The sequence below is a fragment of the Panthera tigris genome, chromosome C1 (genome assembly GCF_018350195.1).
Source record: "Panthera tigris isolate Pti1 chromosome C1, P.tigris_Pti1_mat1.1, whole genome shotgun sequence".
In the NCBI taxonomy this organism is placed as follows: domain Eukaryota; kingdom Metazoa; phylum Chordata; class Mammalia; order Carnivora; family Felidae; genus Panthera; species Panthera tigris.
The window spans coordinates 193,698,293-193,719,731 of record NC_056667.1 but is presented as its reverse complement, the minus strand read 5'-3'; the positions used below and the strand labels follow the sequence as shown (position 1 = coordinate 193,719,731).

Genomic DNA, 21,439 nt, shown 5'->3' with positions numbered 1-21,439 from the left:
AGTCTGCCCTGAGACCAATCAGCTTCAGAGGGAAGGCTCTATCTACTGTGACAGGCATTCAGACAACACCTCAATTATATATATATATATATATATATATATATATATATATATATATATATATATATATATATATATACACACATACACATAGCAGGCTTCTCTTGAAGGATAAGAAGCAAATCGAGGAAGGCCCAAAGCAAAAGTCATTGGCAGTTTTTACAGTATAATTTCTCAAGTAGCAGAGTCCTTGACAGAGAAAAGAAGTTAAGGAGGAATTGAATTTATTTTCTCAGATCTCAAATAACTTAGTAGTTGTTTTATAATCCCTGCCTGGAACGATACTGGAGTAGGGAATTTGGTTACTGTCCCTACCTTCTCATTCACAAAATTACCTTCCCATAGAAAGAGAAATTGAATTTTTCACTCCCTAGTCTTTGAATTTCTGTAGCTCGCAAGGACAAGTATTACTTGTTTACTTATTGATTAAGTAAATGATTATATGTTAAATAAAGAAGTGACTATTAGAAATATAGTTTTGATAACCTGCCATTTAACCATCAAGAAGAATACATTTACACACAGTAGAGTGCAACAAGGGTTAATAATAAACTTAGGTTAGAGTTCAGAGATGGTCTCAGAGTTCCTATTATGTACAGTTGCAATGATGAAGAAACAGAGCAAGTGCCTTCGTCTGGTTCTTAGAGCTGCTGAGTCTAGAACTAAGGTCATCTAAACTTCCGGAGAGTTTACTTATATATGTGTTATGGCTTATCGACAATCAATACTGCTGAGTTGGCAGCAAACCAAAATAAAACAGTGGCCCATTCTTCATCGTTACATTATTCTCTTTTTGCCTTTCAGGTATCTCTGTGCTTTACTTACATCTCTATGACGTGTTCGGGGACCCTGCTTACCTACAGATGGCACATGGCTACGTAAAGCAAGGTCTGAACAGTTTGACCAAGCGTTCCATCACCTTCCTGTGTGGGGACGCGGGCCCCCTGGCGGTGGGCGCTGTGGTGTATCACAAGATGAACAAGGAGAAGCAGGCGGAAGACTGCATCACCCGGTAATCATATTTCTTTTTGAGGATTATGATCTGGATGTCATAATGGATTCTGTATGTGTTAGCACAAGAACATTTTAGTGAAGGTACTTTTCTTCCAGCAGTAAATCTTACTACTGTCATTTGATCACACATAATCCCGATTTAGTTAAGGAACAACCATTATAGTTCCTATTTTATTGTAAGATGTAATGACACTGACACACACCAGATCAAACATTAGTTTAATAACAAAAATGAGATCAAAAGTTTGATCATGTGATTACTAACATAAGGTGCTGTCCAAGATCAATAATCCAAAAAATGTGCGTCACTTCACTTCCTTTCGTGGGCTGGGGGAGGCCTCCTAACGGATGACAGACGGATTCAAAATTGTTTTTTGTAGGAGCAAATACCATGCAAATCCAGATTCTTATTTTTAATGTAGAGCAGGGCAGCTCACTAGAAGCTTGTGAATTATGAAGAATTACTAAACTGTGGTATAATAAACTACAATTATTGTTTGACTAGAGCTTATTGAGCACAAATTCTATCAAGAAGTCTGGCTCCATGCAATACTGCAAGCAGTGCTGTTAGGCTCTGCTGAACATATTAACACACAGGAAGTTGCAATTCCAGCGAAGGTTTTTGGTTTTGTTTTGTTGTTTAATAGACTTTACTTTTTTTTTTTTTTTTTTCATTTCATTTATTACTGGAGAGAGCGTAGTGGGAGAGAGGGACAGAGGAAGGGGGAGAAAGAGAATCCTAAGCAGGCTCCACGCTCAGCACGGAGCCCAACGCAGAGCTCAATCCCATGATCCTGGGATCTTGACCTGAACCGAAATCAAGTCACATGATCAACTGACTGAGCCACCCAAGCGTCCCTAGACTTTACTTTTTAGAGCAATTTTCCATTCACAGAAAACTTGAGAGGAAGGTACAGAGATTTCCCATATACGTGCTATCCCCACACCTGCATAATCTCCCCATTATCAACATTCCCCACCAGAGGGGCGCACTTGTTACAGTGGATGAACCTATGCTGACACACCATGATCACCCAAGCCCATAATTTACATTAGTTACATTAGTTACCTTTTGGTGTGGTGCAGTTGGTGGGTTGGGACAAACGTGTAATGACGTGTATCCATCATCATACTATCATAGAGAGTAGTTTCACCGCCCTAAGAATCCTCTGTGCCCTGCTTATCAATCCCTCTTCTCTCCTCCCTAACCCCAGAAACTACTCATCATTTTACTGTCTTCTTGGTTTTGTCTTTTCCAGAATGTCATAGTTGGAATCATACAGTATGTTGCCTTTTCCAATTGGCTTCTTTCACTTAGTAATATGTATTTAAGGTTCTCTCATGTCTTTTCATGGCATGACAGCTCATTTCTTTTTAGTGCTAAATTACAGTCCATTGTCTGGATGTACCAGAGTTTATCCATTACCCTACTGAAGGACATCTTGGTTGCTTTCAAGTTTTGGAAATTATGAATAAAGCTAATGTAAATGTCTATGTGCAATTTTTTGTGTGGACGTAACCTTATAGCTCCTTTGGGTAAATATCAAGGAGCGCAATTGCTGGGTCATATTATAAGGGTAGGTTTAATTTTGTAAGAATTTCCAAACTATCTTCCAAAGTGGCTGTACCATTTTGCATTCCCATCAGCAATGAGTGAAAGTTCCTATTGCTGCACATCCTGCCAGTGTTCCAGATTTTGGCCACTCTAATAGATGTGTCGTGGTATCTCCTTGCTTCTTGCTTGTTTTAGTATTTATTCTTAATGTTTATTTACTTTTTGAGAGAGTGAGAGAGCACAAGCTGGGGAGGGGCACAGGGAGAGGGACAGAGGATCCGAAGCAGGCTCTGTGCTGACAGCAGTGAGCCTAATGTGGGGCTCAAACTCACGAACTGTGAGATCATGACCTGAGCCGAAGTCAGACGCTTAACCGACGGAGCTACCCAGGCGCCCCGTCCTTGTTTTAATTTGCATTTCCCTGACATACAATATGGAGCATCTTTTTATATACTTATTTGCCATCTGTATTTCTTCTTTGGTGAAGTGTCTGTTAAGGTCTTTAGTGCATTTTTTAATTGGGTCCAGCAACATTTTAATCAGTGATTGCCCCCAGTTTGACCATGGTTTTTGATTCCCACTACTCTTTCTTATAAATTACTGTTGGAATGGCATTATCATCACTGATTTCGTTGGTGGAGGATCTTTGGTTAACTTTACACTGTGCAGTGGTATGTATTTCATTAACAGGCTTTGACCTAAAATTCTAATAACTACAGGTTTTTCCCCCCTCAAAATTTTATTATGAAAAATTTCAAACATGCAGAAATGTTGAAAGAACAGTGAATACCTGTATATCTACCCACATAACTTCTAGCATTCACATTCACATTTTACCGTACTTGCTTTATCACAGATCTAATCCATCAATCTATTCCTCTATCCACTATTAATCCTTTTGTGGGGGGGCGGGGGATGTATTTCAGAGTAAATTGCAGACATCGGTATCCTTCCTTCTAAATACTAAAGCATATATATCATTTACTTGGGTTCAATACCTGTTTAGTTTTCTTCTTTTGACATAAAGTTTACACACAGTGACCTGCCCAAGTTTGATTGATATTTGTTGAGTTTTGGCAAATGCATATACCATCTAGATTTGCAACACAGAAACTACGTTTCTGGGTTTTTTTAGCCACACATCTGCTTTATAGACTCCGAAGGGAGTCTCATTCAGTGAATCATTCTTAAGTATCATAAAAATAAGCTGTAGTGGTCCCAGTATTTTATACGTAATGCCAGCCTTTCTCAAGACATGTACAACCAGATAGTAATTGTTTGTTATGTGAAACATGAGAACAAGATTTATGTATTCAGACTGGGTACATGCTAATTAAACAAAGTTAAATATGCACCTTTACTGGCTGCTCAGAGCCTTCAGTAGCTTTTATGCGCGGGGGAAACTCGTGACCGTGACCGTAGGGAGTGGAATTTGCCAAACTTGTCAAGTAGACAGCCCCTTTTCTCAGGACATTTCAGGGCCTACTGTTCTAAGAAACACTCTTTGGGGGAATAGTACCATATATTAATACTGGTTTATTATAAAATACTCTTAACGGCAAACTAAAATTTCTTTTTTTTGACACCTTGATAATAAAGGTGTTTTTGTTATTTACATCTTTTTAAAAACGTTATCAACATTTCGATAATAATTATAGCCAATAGATTTGTTAAGATGAAACATATAGAATGTGGATATACGGTAGGAAAATAAGCTACTCATGGCCACAGTTTTGATTTTTCATTTCTAGAGTTCATGGTACAACAGGGGAAAAAAAAAGGAATTATTTATAAATTGCTTTCACATTTCTTCCCTTTTAAGGGAAAAATCTGTAAGTCTTCTCAATTCAATTGAAATAATTTGATGTCATTAGATATTAAACCTACTGGTTTGTTTCATTTTTTACTGACCCTTCTTCTTCACATCACATAGCCCTTTGGAAATGGCAGAGTTCTGTGTGTGGCACCTCACATCCCATTTCAGCTTACCTTTCCTGGTTTTTCTTAATATGATGGTCTTTCAGAATCATCATTTTGAGTTATAGAGACAAAGGAGTCAATGTTTCCCTAAGATAGGGATTCTTAACTTTGGGGCCCTGAGAATCTTAGGGCTTCCACAGGTCTGTAGAAAACCCCAAATTGTAGTCAGCATGGAGAGAACACTTAACACTTTTCTCAGACGGGTCTATAACTCCCTAAAAAGGAGTGTGTGTCTTTGTGTCTGTGTCCATGTTCAAATGTCCCGCTGTTAGTGGAGGCAGGTGGCAAGGAAAAGGATAAATAGCACAATTTTTTCCCTTCTGTTTGATTTGTACTGTGTTCGTTTTCACCCTTCCTTCCACACACAGTTGGTGCCACCGTGCAGAGAGAGCACTGCCTACTGACTGTTCCTACTGACTGTTCAGTGACTGATGTGATATACAAAGTGCTTTGGGGCGAAGACTTAGAATAATGAATTTGGGCTTTCTGGTCAGAAAGTATCCACTCTCTCTTTTGTAGTGTGATGAGTAAGAAAAGGACTCCTTTTTAAAAAGTTACAATCCTTTAGATGATATAAGGTAAAAACTCTCCCCAGTAACACCCTCGGGAAATAGGAGTGGAACAGAACTATCCTGGTTTTAGATGTCCTTATTCTTCCTTCAGTGACATTTCAGTACCATGTCTCTTCTGAAGATCGGTTGCTATTAATATCAACATAGCAAAACAAATGGAGCTGCAATGATGTGCTTCTGGTTTTGAGTTTTTGAAAACACACAAAATAACCTTTATGACTATAAATGCTATCATTTCTTCACTTTATCTTGAGAATGTAGCTTGTAAAACATGCAGTTAAAAATGCTACCTTTAGTAATCATCAGAACCAGCTAATGAGTTTTAAGGATTTAAATTCAAATCCAGAAAAAAAAAAAGGAATACTTCCTTTCTTACCCTAAAGTCTGAAGTATTATTTTAAGGAGATACTCTGAGCAATACTTCATCTTCAAACATTTGAAAGGATTTTGCTATCTACTTTAAACTTCCAAAATGCAAATGCGTTTGGCTGCAAAATAATTGGAATGCTGATTATGTATCGCCACCTAGTGGTAATATAATCCATAACATTGGCCTGTAAAGGAAACGTGGTTCAAACACATTTAGGTGAGAACATCATTGGAGTTAATGCAATAATTGTTCTGAGTAACTTCCATAGAGCAGTATTTGTTTAAAAAATTCACAGTAATTTTCCTTTTTTGAATAATTCAATTTCCTTTATAATAGCAGACCAAAAATGCTTTTTCATATCTAAATTCAATACAATTTAATATGCTTACATTAAAACTTGGTAATAAATTTTTAAATCAAACCTCTGAAGTATTCCTTCTGTTTACTACAACAGTTGAGTTTTTATCCACTAAAAATATTTTATTTTGTTAAGATCTCAACATTACTGAGTTACCAGTTCTGGCATGAGAACAAAATAGAATTTTTTTAATAAATGTTCTTAAGTTCTTTAAAAATATTAGGGGTGTGTCTGTGTATGATACTGAAGTAGAAAAAAAAATGGCCCATAATTCTACCAACCAGACAGGCCTGCTGACATTGGGGAAAATCTTAAGAAACAACAAGAAAATTGAAAGTGACCTTTGCCCACCATGTCCCTATTCCTAAGATAACCACTGTTCCACTGCGAGTTTAATGCCTATACATATAGAAGAAAAAACATACATGAGCCAGCATTTGCATGTTTAACCAATCTGATGAGATGCCTCCATTTGTTGAGGTATAATATAACCGACAAGGTATAATAGAACTGTCGGTAACTGCAACCCGCCGTGCTTTTTCACACCCCTCTTTCCTGACCAGGAGTGAGTTCTCTTAAGGACACTTTTATAACTTTTACTCAGTCTATTTCATAATTGTTAGCCCCTCCCAGTCACTAAAAGCATCTCATTCTGGTTATTAAGACGTGGCTTTTTAATTTTAAATTGTGAGTGTTCCTCTCCCCCGACCACAGCCTTATGGAAGTGGAGTGGGGAGGGCTGGGCTAAAGGAATTGTCTGTTCTGCCACAAGTACCTTCCCTATGGAGCCAGGACACTCTTCATTATACCCATTGGTTATAGACGTGGCAGCACTCGTTAGGTTTTTGTTTGTTTGTTTTTGTTGTTTGTAGATATTGGTGGTCTCCAGAGATTAGCAGTAGGAGCTGTATCCCCCCTCAGCTGTAACCTTAACACTAAGTACGTTAAAATGAGAGCACGAGCAGTGAACCAAGTCCTACCAAATAAAGAAACCAAGTGTACAAACACTGATTAGGAAGTAAGACACATGCACATACACACAGGTAGTCTCCTGCCCTGTTCTTGTGACTTAGAGAAAACCACGTTTGTCCCCAGACAATCTTATTAGGTCTTCTTGATCAAACAGTAGTAGAGCCAGTACCATCTTCCACACCTTCCACCTGTCTTCACCATTCATCCCACCAACCAAAAAACCGTCTTTAACATTCTTTACCTCACTTATCGGCAAATCCTCTGGTGTAGATTTTGGTAAACTTATTTCAAGTGCCGACTGCCTCTGAATGGTGATTCCTGATAAGAGTCGTTCAAGTATAGCCAGGCACCCCAGGGGTGTGATTCTGGATACTTCAAATGTTTATTATAGTGTTTATATTAAATAGTGCTTATTAATTAAAGCATATATTAAATATGCTAAAAATTAAAGCATATATTAAATATGCTTATAATTCCCGATATATAAAGTTAGATGAGATACTTGCACAGGCACTGTTTATACTTAACTACTTTGAAAGTAAATTTCTACACAGACAACAAGAGAATTTTACAAACAAATAATGGCTTTGTCCTCAGGCAGTGCGGTCAGTGTCATCTGCTACCTGAGGACAAAGCCATTATTATTTGGTAGGGCCGATGTCCTCTCATTACTGCTCTTTTCCTGAAATTCCCTGGCTCTTCCCTCTTACTTTTCCAGTAGACTGATATTTTGTCAAGTTTCACCAAAAATTATATTGTTTTAATAACTGAAAACACATTGACTATATAGGGTAATTTAGGGGTAATTGAGATGTACTTTCAAAATTTCATGTGATAAAAATCCAAAAGAGCAAAGACATTTTCCCTACTTATCCTATTTGCTTTCCACACCCTCCCCACCACCCCCCTACGAAAGGCAGAAAGGTTCATTCTCTGAGTTCAGACTACAAATATGGTTGCCTTCCTGAGCTGCTTTCCTTGCGAACCCCACCTAGTTCCTGGTTCCCTGGGGCTTCCCTTTTTGGTCCTCTGGAAAGAAATCCACTCTGCCAAGTATTCCCACGACTGCAGCTGAATCTGGGGCTAAATGCTGGCAACGTGAGAAAGGAGTGAAACAGTAGAGGCTTACCCCACCCTCCTGGGGCCACAGCTCCTCCAGTCTGTGAGGAAGGGTCCCTCCCTCAGAGACCTGGCTTCCATGGGCTCCTGTTGCCTTCGTTTCTGCCAACCCTGTGAGACTGCTTGCGGCCCGGGGTGTTAGTAAACGGAGGGAAAAAGAGAGAAAATAAAGAAAACTGAGAGGCTTTACTCACTGTCTCTGATGTCAGGCATGCCCTTTCCCATTGTTTCTTGAGACAGAACTCAAGGGTTTCTTCCGGGACTCTCTTTCAGCCCTTGGGGCTCACTTCCAGGTTTGGGACTATTCTGAATTCAGGCCAGGGGAATACCGTAGATGAAAATACGGTAAACTCACCACTGGTTTGGTAGTACTTCAAATTCTGGTCCTCCCCACTCTGCCTGCTGCTGTTTACTGTTTGGAGTCCTCAAAGAGCCGCTCTGCGCATTCTCTCCAGGTCTTGGAGCTGCGTTTACCAGGAGAGGCAGGCTGGAGTGTGCTTACTCCGTCTTACATGGAGCCAAAACCAGAAACAACTTTTTGTGGCAAGCCACGCTGAGTCTATCAGTAGGGAATCAATATCTTATAATATATCCCTTCAGTGGGATACTATACAGCTGCGATAAAGAATGAGACTACTCTGGATGTGCTGATGTAGAATGTTTGTCAAGATGTATTGATAAATAGCAAGCCACAGAACATTTGGGGAGATATAGATATGCATATTTATGCTTCTATGTGCATAAAATAATTCTAGGACTATCCAAGAATTTGGTAACCGTGGTTGTTTCTGAAAAGAAGGGTGGGACGGCTGGGAGACTGGGAAGACAGGGAGGCTGACTGATGCCTCTGTGCTCTCTCACGTCTTATCGGCTGTGGTACATCAGGCCGTGGTACAGACACTTCACGGAGGCCTGATGACATGTTAAGAAATGAACTAAGGAAGGAGGTAAGTAACTGGGGTGTAGCAGGCTTTTCATTCAGTGCAAGTAGATTTCATCCTTTGAATTTGTTTCTCATTTCTATTGTGAACTGAAGAAAAATTTAGTCGAGGGATAATTTTTGAACCTGGACTACCCTTTGTGGTCTGGCTCAGCGCACTTAATGGGTAATAATATCTAACAATTTATAATATAAACCTATGAAAATGTTTAGTTTATATATTAATTATATTTAAAATGTTTAAAATAACTGTAATAGTAAATTAATATATAATATTTCTATGCATATATTTATGTGTATGTATTTTTGAATGTCCCAGTTTAAGTATATGCCATTATCTGATCCCTTTCAAGTTATCTTAGGCATGTATTTTTATTCCCAGGCTAATTCATCTAAATAAGATTGATCCCCATGCTCCAAATGAAATTCTCTATGGACGAATGGGCTACATTTACGCTCTTCTCTTTGTGAATAAGAACTTTGGAGTGGAAAAGATTCCTCAAAGCCATATTCAGCAGGTACCACATTTTTGTGCTTTTTGGAATCTTGTTAGGATCTCAGTTAGGATCCCCTTGTTAGGATGCCTCAACTACTGGTTTTGTTTCTCCGGTTAGCATAGCCCAGGTGGAAAATAGGTGTGTTGGCCTCTAAAGATCAGGCGGGATCAGGGAGCTGACACTGTCCTTCTGAGTGCTGTTGGAAACACAGAGAGTGACTGGGAGTGAGAAGAACAGCCTGCTCCATGTGAGAGTATGGCCCTTCCAAAGATGAGGGCCGGATCTCACCTCCCACGTGCAGGTGTCTCCTTTCATGCCTGAAGGAATTCATGCTTTCCTCCGACAAGTGAATTCTTGTCAGCTCTAGTAAAGAGAGTTCAGGATTTCTGTATCTCTGTCCTTTAGGCAGAACACAGTCACCCCTACTTTCTGCGAGGAGAATTAATCTGTGCCCGTCCGTGGCCAAAAGATCACGTCCCATTCACTATGTTCTCCATACCTCTTAGCAGAAAGTTCCACTGGGAAGATTTTTATTCTGGTTCTCTCATTATTGCTATTGGTTTTCTCCCTGTAGGTTTGTGAAACAATCTTAACCTCTGGAGAAAACCTAGCTAAAAAGAGAAACTTCACAGCAAAGACTCCACTGATGTATGAATGGTACCAAGAATATTATGTGGGGGCTGCTCATGGCCTGGCAGGAATTTATTACTACCTGCTGCAGGTAAGAGGGGAAGATGGTGTAACTTGCTAATGCGCCTGCCGATTGGACTGTCCGGGGTGAGGACACCAGCACTGCCCTCGGGTGTTGCACCCCGCCGACTGCTGCATCACTCTCCTTGCAGTTTCCTGGCCTAGACAAACAAGGGCAGTGTTTGCCAAGGTGCATGTGAAAGTGCATGCACAGAAAAGGCACCGCGCTGTGAGATGACATTCAATTTGTAGGTGACCGTCCTTGCCCACCTAGTGCCACTCCTGCAGACTGAAGTGTTCTCCTGTCCTTCAGCATGCAGTGCCTCGTGCTCTGCTCTGCTGTCTCAGCAGATGCCTTGGATTAATATTATTGCATATGATTAGACACAACCCATTGAAACAAATTCCAGAAGTAAGAACAAAATCAATAGAAAACAAATGACCATATGTTGCCTGAGGTTCACTTAGAGAGCAAAGCCACAGAGCCTTTTTGGCGGATTTTGTGTAACTTACCTGAAAAATAGCTGAATGCGCTGTGCCCAACAGCTCTTTGGATCTAATACTATAGAGGGACGTTAGCCAAAGTCGAAAAGACTAAGGCCAAATAAAATTTACTGCAGCAAGCATAACCTGGCAGGGGAGGTCAGAAGAGGACTTCTCATGAAAGCATCCTTTCTGGGGGCTTATTTAGCTCTTTTTAAGGAGAAATTGGCACTCGGGAATAAAAATCCATAGCAAAAGAAAATTGATTTTTAATGGCAGCAAAGGTGCCCCCCTCACCTTCCCAAAGTACAATGCAGCATAAAGAAAAGTGTTTCATTAATATGTTCAACATGAGTGCTTGGATATACATACTATTAGCTGGTTGAGTAGCCGGCTGCAATAATGCAAAATCAATGTCAGACTTTCCCTCTCCCTATAGCTAAACAATGACAACGAAGCTGAAAAACTCAAGGTTATTATTGCCTTTGAATGCAAAGTCACACTTGGAGTGTTAGTGGCAGTAAGAGACCAACTTTTGTATTTGTTCTGCACTTCTCAATTAAGAGTTTTAGAATGGGGGGTTTTGACAATTCAGACTTAGACTGTTTTTCTGGCATAAGCCTCCACTGGCTCTGTATTTCCAGAAGTAAATATATATTCTTAAGTTTTCAGGAAAAGAGAGTTGTGTTCTGAAGTTTAAAGGTGAGGTAGAGTCCTACATGTCAGTGACTGGACAGCCTCATGACCTTTCATTGAAGCAGATCATCAGGAGTCATTTTACTGTCCATCTGCCTCCTTTTGGTGGCTATAGTGAGAAACCTGGAAACCTGTGTTCCAAATTTTCCATTGGCAGATTATTGTCTATTTGAAATGATTTAATTCTTAACCCAAAAAGTCCATTCCAGTAGGTGCTTATGTATCAACATAAAACAAACTATTATTTGTAGTTCATTTGAGATAAATTCTGCAAATTTAAGGAAAATTCTCCTCTAGCAGTTTAAACTGAGCTTGTACGATATTCCGTGGGTAAAGTGAAATCTGTACATGCCCTGAAGAACTTCGTGCACGGTCAGTACGTGTGCTTCATGCCCCTGCCTGTTCCCTCACCCCACATGCCCACCCACTGCTTGGCAAAGACACTTTCATTTTTTTCTTTGAAAAAGCGAACAATGCAATGAATTAAGGACAGGACCAAAGGAGAAACTAAAAACTTAGATCAAAAATGAGGCTCATATGCCCTATGGCAGTGTGTCCCATCAATCCGTACATCGTTGTATCAGAATAATCCTGCATAAATATCAGTCCCAAATCCTCTGCAGAAAGGCTTTAATCTAGAACCTGGATCTAAATTCCAGGTCTTCCAACTTGTTAGCGTCCTCCTCTATTGGAAACAGCTACCATTTCTCTAAATGTAATGGTGAAAGTTATGCTTGTGTTGTCTAATGCATCTCTTTGTGGCTTTCAGAGTTTGCTTAAGGTATTAAAACCTTAGGAAAGGTCTCTTGTGTTCCTGCATTGACTTAGGAAAATTATATGTATGTATACAACGATAAATATTGAAAAATAGTATGTATGTAAGATCTCAAGAGTTAACTGATAGCCTAATTTTAGTTTGTTCCAATAGGTTAAAATATATGGAATGGAATCCAAATCTAGTTCCTTGTGGTCATGTTTTCTTTCTGGTTTAAATCTCATCCCTGAGACTTAGGAAGATCTGTTTGCTTCAGCAGAACTAATGATTCCTTTCCTCATTTTTAGCCCAGCCTTCAGGTGAGCCACATGAAGTTACATGGTTTGGTCAAGCCCAGTGTAGACTATGTCTGCCAGCTGAAATTTCCTTCTGGCAATTACCCTCCTTGTGTGGATGATAATCGAGATCTGCTAGTCCATTGGTGTCATGGTTCACCTGGAGTAATCTACATGCTCATCCAGGCCTATAAGGTACTGAGAGTTTTCTCATTTTTGAAATAATTTGGAAAATGTGACATAAAATTCTATAACTTAAAATTATTTTTATGTATAATCTTTAAAGGAGCAGTAGATACATTACTTGTTGGACCTAAGATCATTTTGCTAAATGGATTCTAATCATTCTTACAGTATCCCTCTGTACCAAAGCAGATACTATTTTCCTAGATCGGGAGGCTGCTTCACTGACAGGTAGAAGAGTCAAGATGGTAGCAGCAGTAGTAGAGCCAAGAGAAGTATCCCAGAAGTTCGGTTGAAAACAGAACCTTTCTTGTGCATTGCTGGTGGGATTGTAAAACGGTGCAGCTGCCATAGAAGAGAGTTTGGTAGTTCCTCAAAAAATTAAACGTAGAATTAGTATATGATCCAGCAGTTCAACTCCTAGGTTTATATTCCCCAAAATTTAAACACAAAGATTCAAGTAGATATTTGTGCACATATGTTCCACAGCAGCATCATTCACAATTGCCAAAATACAAAATGTGATATCCCGCCCCTACACGCTCACTGGAATGTTACTCAGCCATACAAAAGAATAAACTTCTGATCCATACTACAACAGCAGGGACCTTGGAAACATTATGCCAAGTGAAATAAGCCAGATGCTCAAGGACAAATACTCTATGATTCCTTTTATATGATGTGATGGTTAATATGTAATATCTGAACAGGCAAATGCATACAGGAAGAGAATAGAACAGAAGCTAGCAGGGACTGGTGCCCGGTGGGAGGGATGGGGGACGAGGTGCAGGCTCACTTCATGGGCACCGAGTTTGTTTGGGATGATGGAAACGTTTTGGAAATAATAGTGATGATTATACAACATTGTAAATGTAGTTAATGCCACTGAATTATACACTTCAAATGACAAAATTTACAACTTTTATATTTTCTCTTACTTTACCAAATAAAAGAAATGCAAATATCATTTCTTAAAAAGCATGTGATGGCATGTGAGCCATAATCAAAGAACAGGATTTTATTTGAAAGAAAAAGAAAAACAAAATAGAAGTAAACCAAGACATCTATGTCTGTTGGTGCCCAATCGACAAATTACAAATCTGTGGACTATGAATAGGCATTGGTATCTCATACTCTACGTAAGCATTTAGTACATCAAATTTTACTTTCAGAAAGTTGGATATAATGGGAGAACTTTCTAAGCCACCTTATTCTACTTTTCAGAACATTTAGTTTGCAATGAGATATTAAAGCTGTCTACTGAGAATATTTCTTGAGTCTTTGATCAATATATAGGAGGCCACGAAAGATTGGAGAGATGTGTCTGTATTTTTCTGACATAGTATTTTGTAATCAAATCAGTTTTTATAATCAATTTTATATACAGTTTCTTCCCCATATATAAAGAAACTTCCTAACAGTGAAGGGCATTATTGTTAACCAAAGAAGATAGCATGCAGTTCTTTGGAAATTAACTGATGATAATAGCAAGTCACAAGTAAAATCAATGCTACTTCACCACTAACACCTATGTACATAAACACAGAGCGCACACAAAACGCGGATGGCACAGACAAGGTCATATGCAGTTATTTAAAAGCAAAAAAAAAAAAGCAAAGCTAGTAAGCTTTTATAATTTGTCCCCACCCACACGACACATCTCTCTGGCTCTAAATCCCTTACCCTTTCTTACCAAGCCACCTCTATCTCGCCCCTCTTGCCCTGTCTCCCCACCTTTCCCATCAGGAAGGAATGTCAATAGACGTTTCTTTTTATATCCCTTGTAATAAAACTTTCCCTTGGCTCTGCAGGTGTTCAGAGAGGAACACTACCTCAATGATGCGTACCAGTGTGCTGACATGATCTGGCAGTATGGGTTGTTGAAGAAGGGGTACGGGCTGTGCCACGGCACCGCTGGGAACGCCTATGCCTTCCTGACACTGTACAACCTCACACAGGACGTGAAGTACCTGTATAGGGCCTGTAAGGTAGGCACCAGAACCACCGGCAAGAAAACACATTCCCCCAGGAGATTGTAGAGAGGGCTCAAGTCAATCTGATTTAATTCATTTACCTTTATAACCACGAGTCTGTAGAACAAATCCAGTTATTTAAGAAAAGCCTTCTAAACCCCTTCAGTTGAATTAGCTTTCTTGTATAAGGACACAGTTCTATTCAACATTTATGGGGGGAAAAAAAAGAAAGAAATTTTTCTCTGATAACCTTGGAGACAGCGGCTCAGATGGCTCATGACATTCCTCCCTCCCATCCTTCATACTCTTTCAGACCGTCTGTTTCTCTGTACTAACCCCTTTTTTCTGCCTGAAGATAGCTTTGGACTTTTCAGAGTAATTCTTACTATCAACTATCAACTTTTGGGGTCTCTGGAAGAAATCACTACCATAATTAACATGGTCTCACTTTCAGTTTGCTGAGTGGTGCTTAGATTACGGAGAACACGGATGCAGAACACCGGACACCCCCTTCTCCCTCTTTGAAGGTATTTTTCACTCCTTACTTAGTTGCCTTATAATGTCAGCATCTACTTCTCTGCTTGGTAATTAATGTATTTGAATTTGAGCTTTATCAACAAGTTAATTTTATAGTCATTTCTTAAACTACCTCTTTACCTCCTAATATGAGAACTCAGTATTAAAAATCAAGTAGTACAGGGACCATCTCAGACCTAATACAAGTAGTCATAATGGTGACTACCCTTTATGGAGCCAAGCACAGGCCTGGCATTTTGCAGATGCCACCATAAATCATCTCAGCAAAAACATACAGACATTATTATCCTCATGTCACAAATGAGGACACGGAAGCTCAGACAGGTAAGTGGCCCGTGGTGCCATGTGAAGGAGCTGACGTGATAAATGACAGGGCTGTGCCTTGGACTTCTCTGGTTCAACTCTCCCTCCTGTCTTCCACCTGGATGAAGAGACTGAGCACCTCACTAGTGATCTCCTCGCGTATTGACCTGCATCATATATTAAACAGATGCTTGGTTCCTTTAAGTCGTTGCCATTAGTATCATAATGTCGTTGGTGCTAGCGAATGAAGCCACTCTATAAAACGGAGTCATGTGGTGTGATAACTTTTGCCTCTTTTTCTTCCTTCAGGAATGGCTGGAACAATATATTTCCTGGCTGACCTTCTAGTGCCCACAAAAGCCAGGTTCCCTGCGTTTGAATTGTAAGAGGAAAGCCTGCCCCCTGCAACTCACTGCATGAGCCTTTCTGTATATCAAACCTGGACGAAGTGCTTTTATTGCTTTTCAAGGAGACATAGGGTCAAACCGTGTACTTGATTTAGTTGATTTTTTTTTTTAATTTTGGAATTTGTCTTCAGTTCGGTTGCTTCTGTTTATCATTCACTTTTACTTAAAAGTATCCAAGGAAATCCTTTAACTTTAACTTCAGTTTCTTCCTAAAGGAAGGGTGAGTGATATGTGCAGTGTTTTGAGGGCATAGATGTATATATTTCAGAACTTGGAGGAAACCTTACTCTTACTTAAGCTTATGAATATAACCATCCTTTGCTGTTCCAAAACTGTTTAAAAGAAACTAAAAATGTAGATAAAGAAAAATATATGGTTATTGCTGGACATTGCTATCCACCTCCTTAGTATTTTTCCTCCAACAGGGCGGACAGTTTTATAACTTTGTTTTTCTTTAGGTGGTTGATTATGAAGGGGGACAAAAATATTAACTATATGCTTCTGAGACAAAAGTTGCAAGAGATGCAAACTGGTTTAAGGACCATAGTGCTTGTTTAACTAGATAACGATACTTTCAGATTTACTTCTTTTTGGTAGTAAAGCATCCAGGTTCTATTAGTCAACATTTTTATCAAAAATTTCTAAAATGCATTGGTGGTTTTGAAAATTCTGGTTTGAAGATTAGTTTAAGATAAGCTAACAAAAAAGTGTATTGTTTATCCTAAAATAAGTTATTGTATCTTTGAACTATTTATTTACATTTGTTTGTTCCTTGGATTTAGTATAAGATCAGGAAACGATTTTCTATATGTGAGTATGTGGTGACTTAGGATTTGAGTTCACCTTGTCCAATTGACCTTGTAAACTTAGATTTGTGTTTTACTTACTTGGCAAAGACTATGCGTTACTGCTCGCAGTTTGGTACAAGCCATAAGATATTTTCCTTCCTTTCAATCTATCTGGATGTTTGTCTTTTCACTGAATAGTACAGTACTCTGCATCTCTCTAAAAGGGGGAAAGGGTGCTATATAGCCAATAACTTGAATGAAAACACTAAGGTTTCCATTGAAATGCTGTTTATTTGGGAGGTATTATCCAGTGCAAAGGATTAGAACAAACACATCCCATCTCTTTGCATATCCTAGGTTTAACACTCATCAGTTTCTGAGCCCTCAGGATCCTGTATTTAACCTGGTAGATGAAGGGTCCCTGGTGCTTCACATTCTCTACAAATGTTTTCACCCATCAGCTTCCCTTCCTCCTCCTTCCTTTGCTGCCTTTCCCAGGCTTGTTTCATCATTTCTTGCATGTTCTGACTGATTTTAGAACATTTTGCAGCTTTGAAAATCAGGGTCTAAGAATTTTAAATGTGCCTATTTCATGGCTTTCATGCTGTTTTTATTTTAAATTGGAACCAAATCCCAATGGGTATATGTTGGTTCCTCAGGATAGTAGTCCCCTATTATTTTACATTTAGTCCCAAAATAGCTTATATTATTGGAAATTGACCCTTTAAAGGCTTCTGATGGAAGGATCTAAAAACCAGCCCACTGCTCAGTTCCTAGGATTAGCTTATTCCTCAGTGACTCGCACTAGTTGGGAAAACCTTGTGCCTCTCAGATGTCTGAAGCTGCTGGTAAACTTTGCCTTTCTCCTGGGTGTTTCAGATGAGCACTGTTGGCATTCCTAGTAAAGCTAATTTGCCTTTGGCTGGATATCCAACTTGAAAGAAGAAAACCCATTTGGTTTAGTTAAATGTCTTACAATACTGTGCCTGTACTTTTAGCTACTGTAATTACCAAGGGAAAGAGAGCAAAACACACTTTCTCTTAGCCAGAGGAAACTTGATCACAGTGCATCTCCAGCATCTTGATTAATTTAACCCCAGGAAGACTTCTAGGTGGGGAGAAGAACATTCTGAATAAGAGTCATTAATATTTAGGTTGCAATTTACTGTCATCCATTAACAAAGTCATCAATACAAACATAATTCAGGTTTCTTTTTTTTTTTTTTTTCTTAAGCTTTTTAGGACTTTAATTAAGCTGGTGGATTTTCTATTCATGCCATTATTTCTTTTATTTATGCTTAAGAGGTAAGAAAATCGGATAGGATTTTAAACTCCAGCAAAAGCCGTAAAACTAAGACCAATATCCTAAAGCCATGGAGGAAACTGAAACTTTTATACCAGCTTTATTAGTTTTAGAAGGAAGAGGCATCATTGCAGTTCTATTTCTGTTACATCATTTTTCCCTCAGATATTTTCTTTTCTTTTGGTGAAAAAAAAAAAACCTTTCCAAAAGTTGCCTCCCAAAAAACTTCATAGTATCTCTTCCCTCCCCATACAAAAATGAGGTAGTAAAATCCTAAAAGCTCCTTGAGCAGTGTTCATTTATCTTGCCATGCATTTCTGTTCCTGTGGTGATGAGAAATTACAGTAGTTAACTTTTCATCATGTAAAAATGTTAACATTCTCACAGCCATTTCCATCATCCCATTGGGTTTTGGTCTCCTTCGAGTTGTTGGTCTTTAATCCTTAGAGTCATTGATTTCCTTTTCATCTTTGATGTCAGTTCCAATTCTTTGGCATCAAAAGCCTTCATGGCAGGAAGAGTTTTAGGTAAAAGTGGACCCAAGATGATCCCGCTGCTACTGGCTGATTTGAAATACAAAATGTGAAGAGTGAACATTTATTCATCTACTCCTTTGGCTACTAGAACTTATCTGCAGTCCTTTATTACTCATACCAAATTCTAATTCCACCTTTGCTTCCCTTCAATAGGTCAGAGCACCCCATTTCTCTAGTACTGAGCTGTAGAACTGTTTCTCCTGTAGATACAGAACAGAGTGGGATATTCAGGGAACCCACCCCAGTGTTATATTGCCATTTATTGGGAAGGGCTGGGGTCATAGGTATTTCTATGTTCTGTAAAGGATTTCACTTACTGATTCTCAATAAAATTTTATTAGGACTGTACATGTCATGTGCTTTCTGTTTGCTTTGGTTTAAACTTGAGAAATCTTTTCTTTATATGGTAAATGAGGGCTTTTCCTCTATACTCTCATTCCCTAGGATTTGTTCCTGACTTTTCATCATTATTTTATCAAACAAGATAGATTCAGAGGGAAATATTTTTAAATCTGATTATTATAGAATTAGGAGGAATCTACTAGGATCCAAACAGAGCAGTGTATTAACCATCTCACACATATGAGAATCCACCCTGTGGTTAATAAGTAAAGGCCTAATTCTAGAAATTGATTTCCCTGATGACCAATGCTGAAAGGAACTTTGAAGAGAGGAAGAGATTACGTGAGGCATAATTATGAAGTGTATATTCAGAGGTAGGAAAGGAGCTCTGCTGTATCACCTGGCAGGACCTTGTGGCACTTAACTTTCATGCCACAGCTGTGTAGTGTGATGGCACAACAGAGATCTGCCAAATAATAAATCCTTATTTTCATCCCTGAATTAAGATTTCATCCTCTGGCACGTATCATTAAAATGCCCTTCATCCCTCTAGTGTTGTGTCTAAATGACTCATCATAGGAAGGATAAATGCACAGTTATTTTTATTACACTGTTTTGAATGAATGAATGTATAGTTGGTGATAATCACATCTTTAGATGCAGGTGATGAGGAGTGAAGGGGACAGTGGCTCACAGAGGCCACCCAGAGACCCCAAATTGATGTCTGGAGCATTCCTGCTCCCTGTTGGCAAGATTACACTGCGGTGGGTAAAGCTGGCCAGCCCCGCTGTCTGGTTTACCACTCCCTGGCTCGTCCTTCGAACGGAGGAAAAATAATGACAGGCATATTAAATTGCACCACACTTGTAAGCTCATGAACAAACAAAACCTGAAGAACTAAGTCTCCTGCGATTTAACCCATAGTTGTTTTTTTCCCCTAACTTTGCATTAGAAAAGACCTTTGCCTCCCTCCCCCTACACTCTCTGAATAGAATAATAAGTTTTTTTGTGTCATTTCTTTTTCCCTAGATAGTTCCCACTGTAGATTCAGTGTCATTAAAAGTTTTGTGCATTCTCGATTCTTCTAAGCGTCATTGAAACTGAGAAAAACCTATGTCACTCCCTGATGATTTGCTTTCACATTCTGTTTCCCATCCAGACTTGCCCTTTTCCTTCTAAAGCTGAGGGTCAATTAACAAAGCAAGAGAACATTGGCTTTTTTACAATGGAGAACATATTGGCTTGATTGGTCCCATTATGTAAAGTATTGAAACAGTATTTTCCAGAAGCCCTGTGCTTGTGCATCCTCAGGGACTTCTTTGACAATTTTGTGAGTAATGGGAGAGAGTGCACACAATAAACCAAGAGGTGAAATAATGAGCATAGAGAAATGGATCTTAGCAGGACCACTGTTCATACTCAGCCAGTTCAATTTCACATTTCTACATTATGTTAACTTCCATGCACATGCAAATGACAACCATGGTGACATTAAATCTGCAGCTAATGTTCTGTCACTCTACAAATAAGTGTTCGAGAAAGCATTTCTGAGGCACTTAGTTATTACGCAGGGAAAGGCAGAACTCTTGATAAATCAGTTTATAAAGTAATGTCATAGTTGCCTAATTTCTCTTCCCTGATGTAGCTGGGATAGTAAGAAAGGCATCTGTGACCCAAAAAATACTGCGGTGGCTCACTGTGAAAGTGGATGGTTAATATTGGTCTCTCAGGATTCAGCAGTTAGGAATTAAGATGGGCACCCCCTTGCCGGTAAAATCCAAAGTGGTGGCAGTGTTTATATGCTGCAAACATGCCATTTTATTTAAACATGCCATGAGCAATGCTTTAAAACCATTTTATCCCCCAAACTCATTAAGCACATATGTCTGTATGCAAGGTGCCTGGCAGGGGCATTCTGTGTGCACAGGATAGACATCCCTTACTCTGGTGACTCAGCCTGGTGAGAAAGACGAGTGATGAGATAAGTTACAACGAAATGTATTTGAATATTCCTGTTCAGCCCCCACCTACTCTTCCTTGTTCCACAAATTTCAAGAATGCCCAGATCTTTCCTGTGATCCACAGTGTCTGGCTATAATTAGAGATTTGGAGTTTATAATCCTGCAGGGAAGAAGACACTTTAAAAGCCACTCGGCCGGTCGAGAAGCACTCAGAGTTCTTTCATTTGGATCACCCTGATGATGGGTGAGATGGAGGGAAATTTGAGCACATAAAGTCACTTGCCCCCAAAATTACTTTCACTCAGTTGGCTAACTTCTCAAAACTCCCAGCATCAGCATTATTAGTAATTTAGGTTAAATCCATTTCCTTCGGGAATCTGGTTAAAATGCAAAAATTTTTAAAAAGGTAGTTAATCAACCTGCTATTATTCATTAGCATTTTAGTACCTGGTTTCATGACCTACGCAGCAATTAATTTGAAGAACTTCAATCCCAACAACATTAAGTGTGCTACTAGCACATGCTAGGTACAGCATCTAGCTAGGATTTGGAAGATGATACCTGCTCACAAAAGACTGTTTAAATCTGGAGATAAATATAAATAAATAATTTCGGTATGATACAGAGCCTCACCAGGACTCGCTCTTTGTGAGTGGGGGGAAAGGCAGGTGTAGGAGAGTCAAGGAAACTTGTTAAGAAAAATTTGAGGTCAGCGCTTCTTAACCATATATGCATACAAATCACCTGGGG

General features: G+C 39.2%; 1 protein-coding gene across 5 annotated transcripts in view; it reads left to right on the top strand.

Moving 5' to 3' along the window:
• LANCL1 (LanC like 1) overlaps positions 1 to 18,734 on the top strand; it is a 36,960-nt gene extending 18,226 nt beyond the window's left edge. For all 5 annotated transcript variants that reach the window (XM_042995253.1, XM_042995255.1, XM_042995254.1 and 2 more), the window contains exons 4-10: positions 865 to 1,072; positions 9,323 to 9,458; positions 10,012 to 10,158; positions 12,369 to 12,551; positions 14,351 to 14,527; positions 14,967 to 15,039; positions 15,662 to 18,734. In XM_042995253.1, the coding sequence (XP_042851187.1) occupies positions 865 to 1,072; positions 9,323 to 9,458; positions 10,012 to 10,158; positions 12,369 to 12,551; positions 14,351 to 14,527; positions 14,967 to 15,039; positions 15,662 to 15,738 (1,001 nt within the window). In that variant the 3' untranslated portion in view covers positions 15,739 to 18,734. The remainder of the gene's footprint in view (positions 1 to 864; positions 1,073 to 9,322; positions 9,459 to 10,011; positions 10,159 to 12,368; positions 12,552 to 14,350; positions 14,528 to 14,966; positions 15,040 to 15,661) is intronic.
• The last annotated feature ends 2,705 nt before the right edge of the window (positions 18,735 to 21,439 follow it).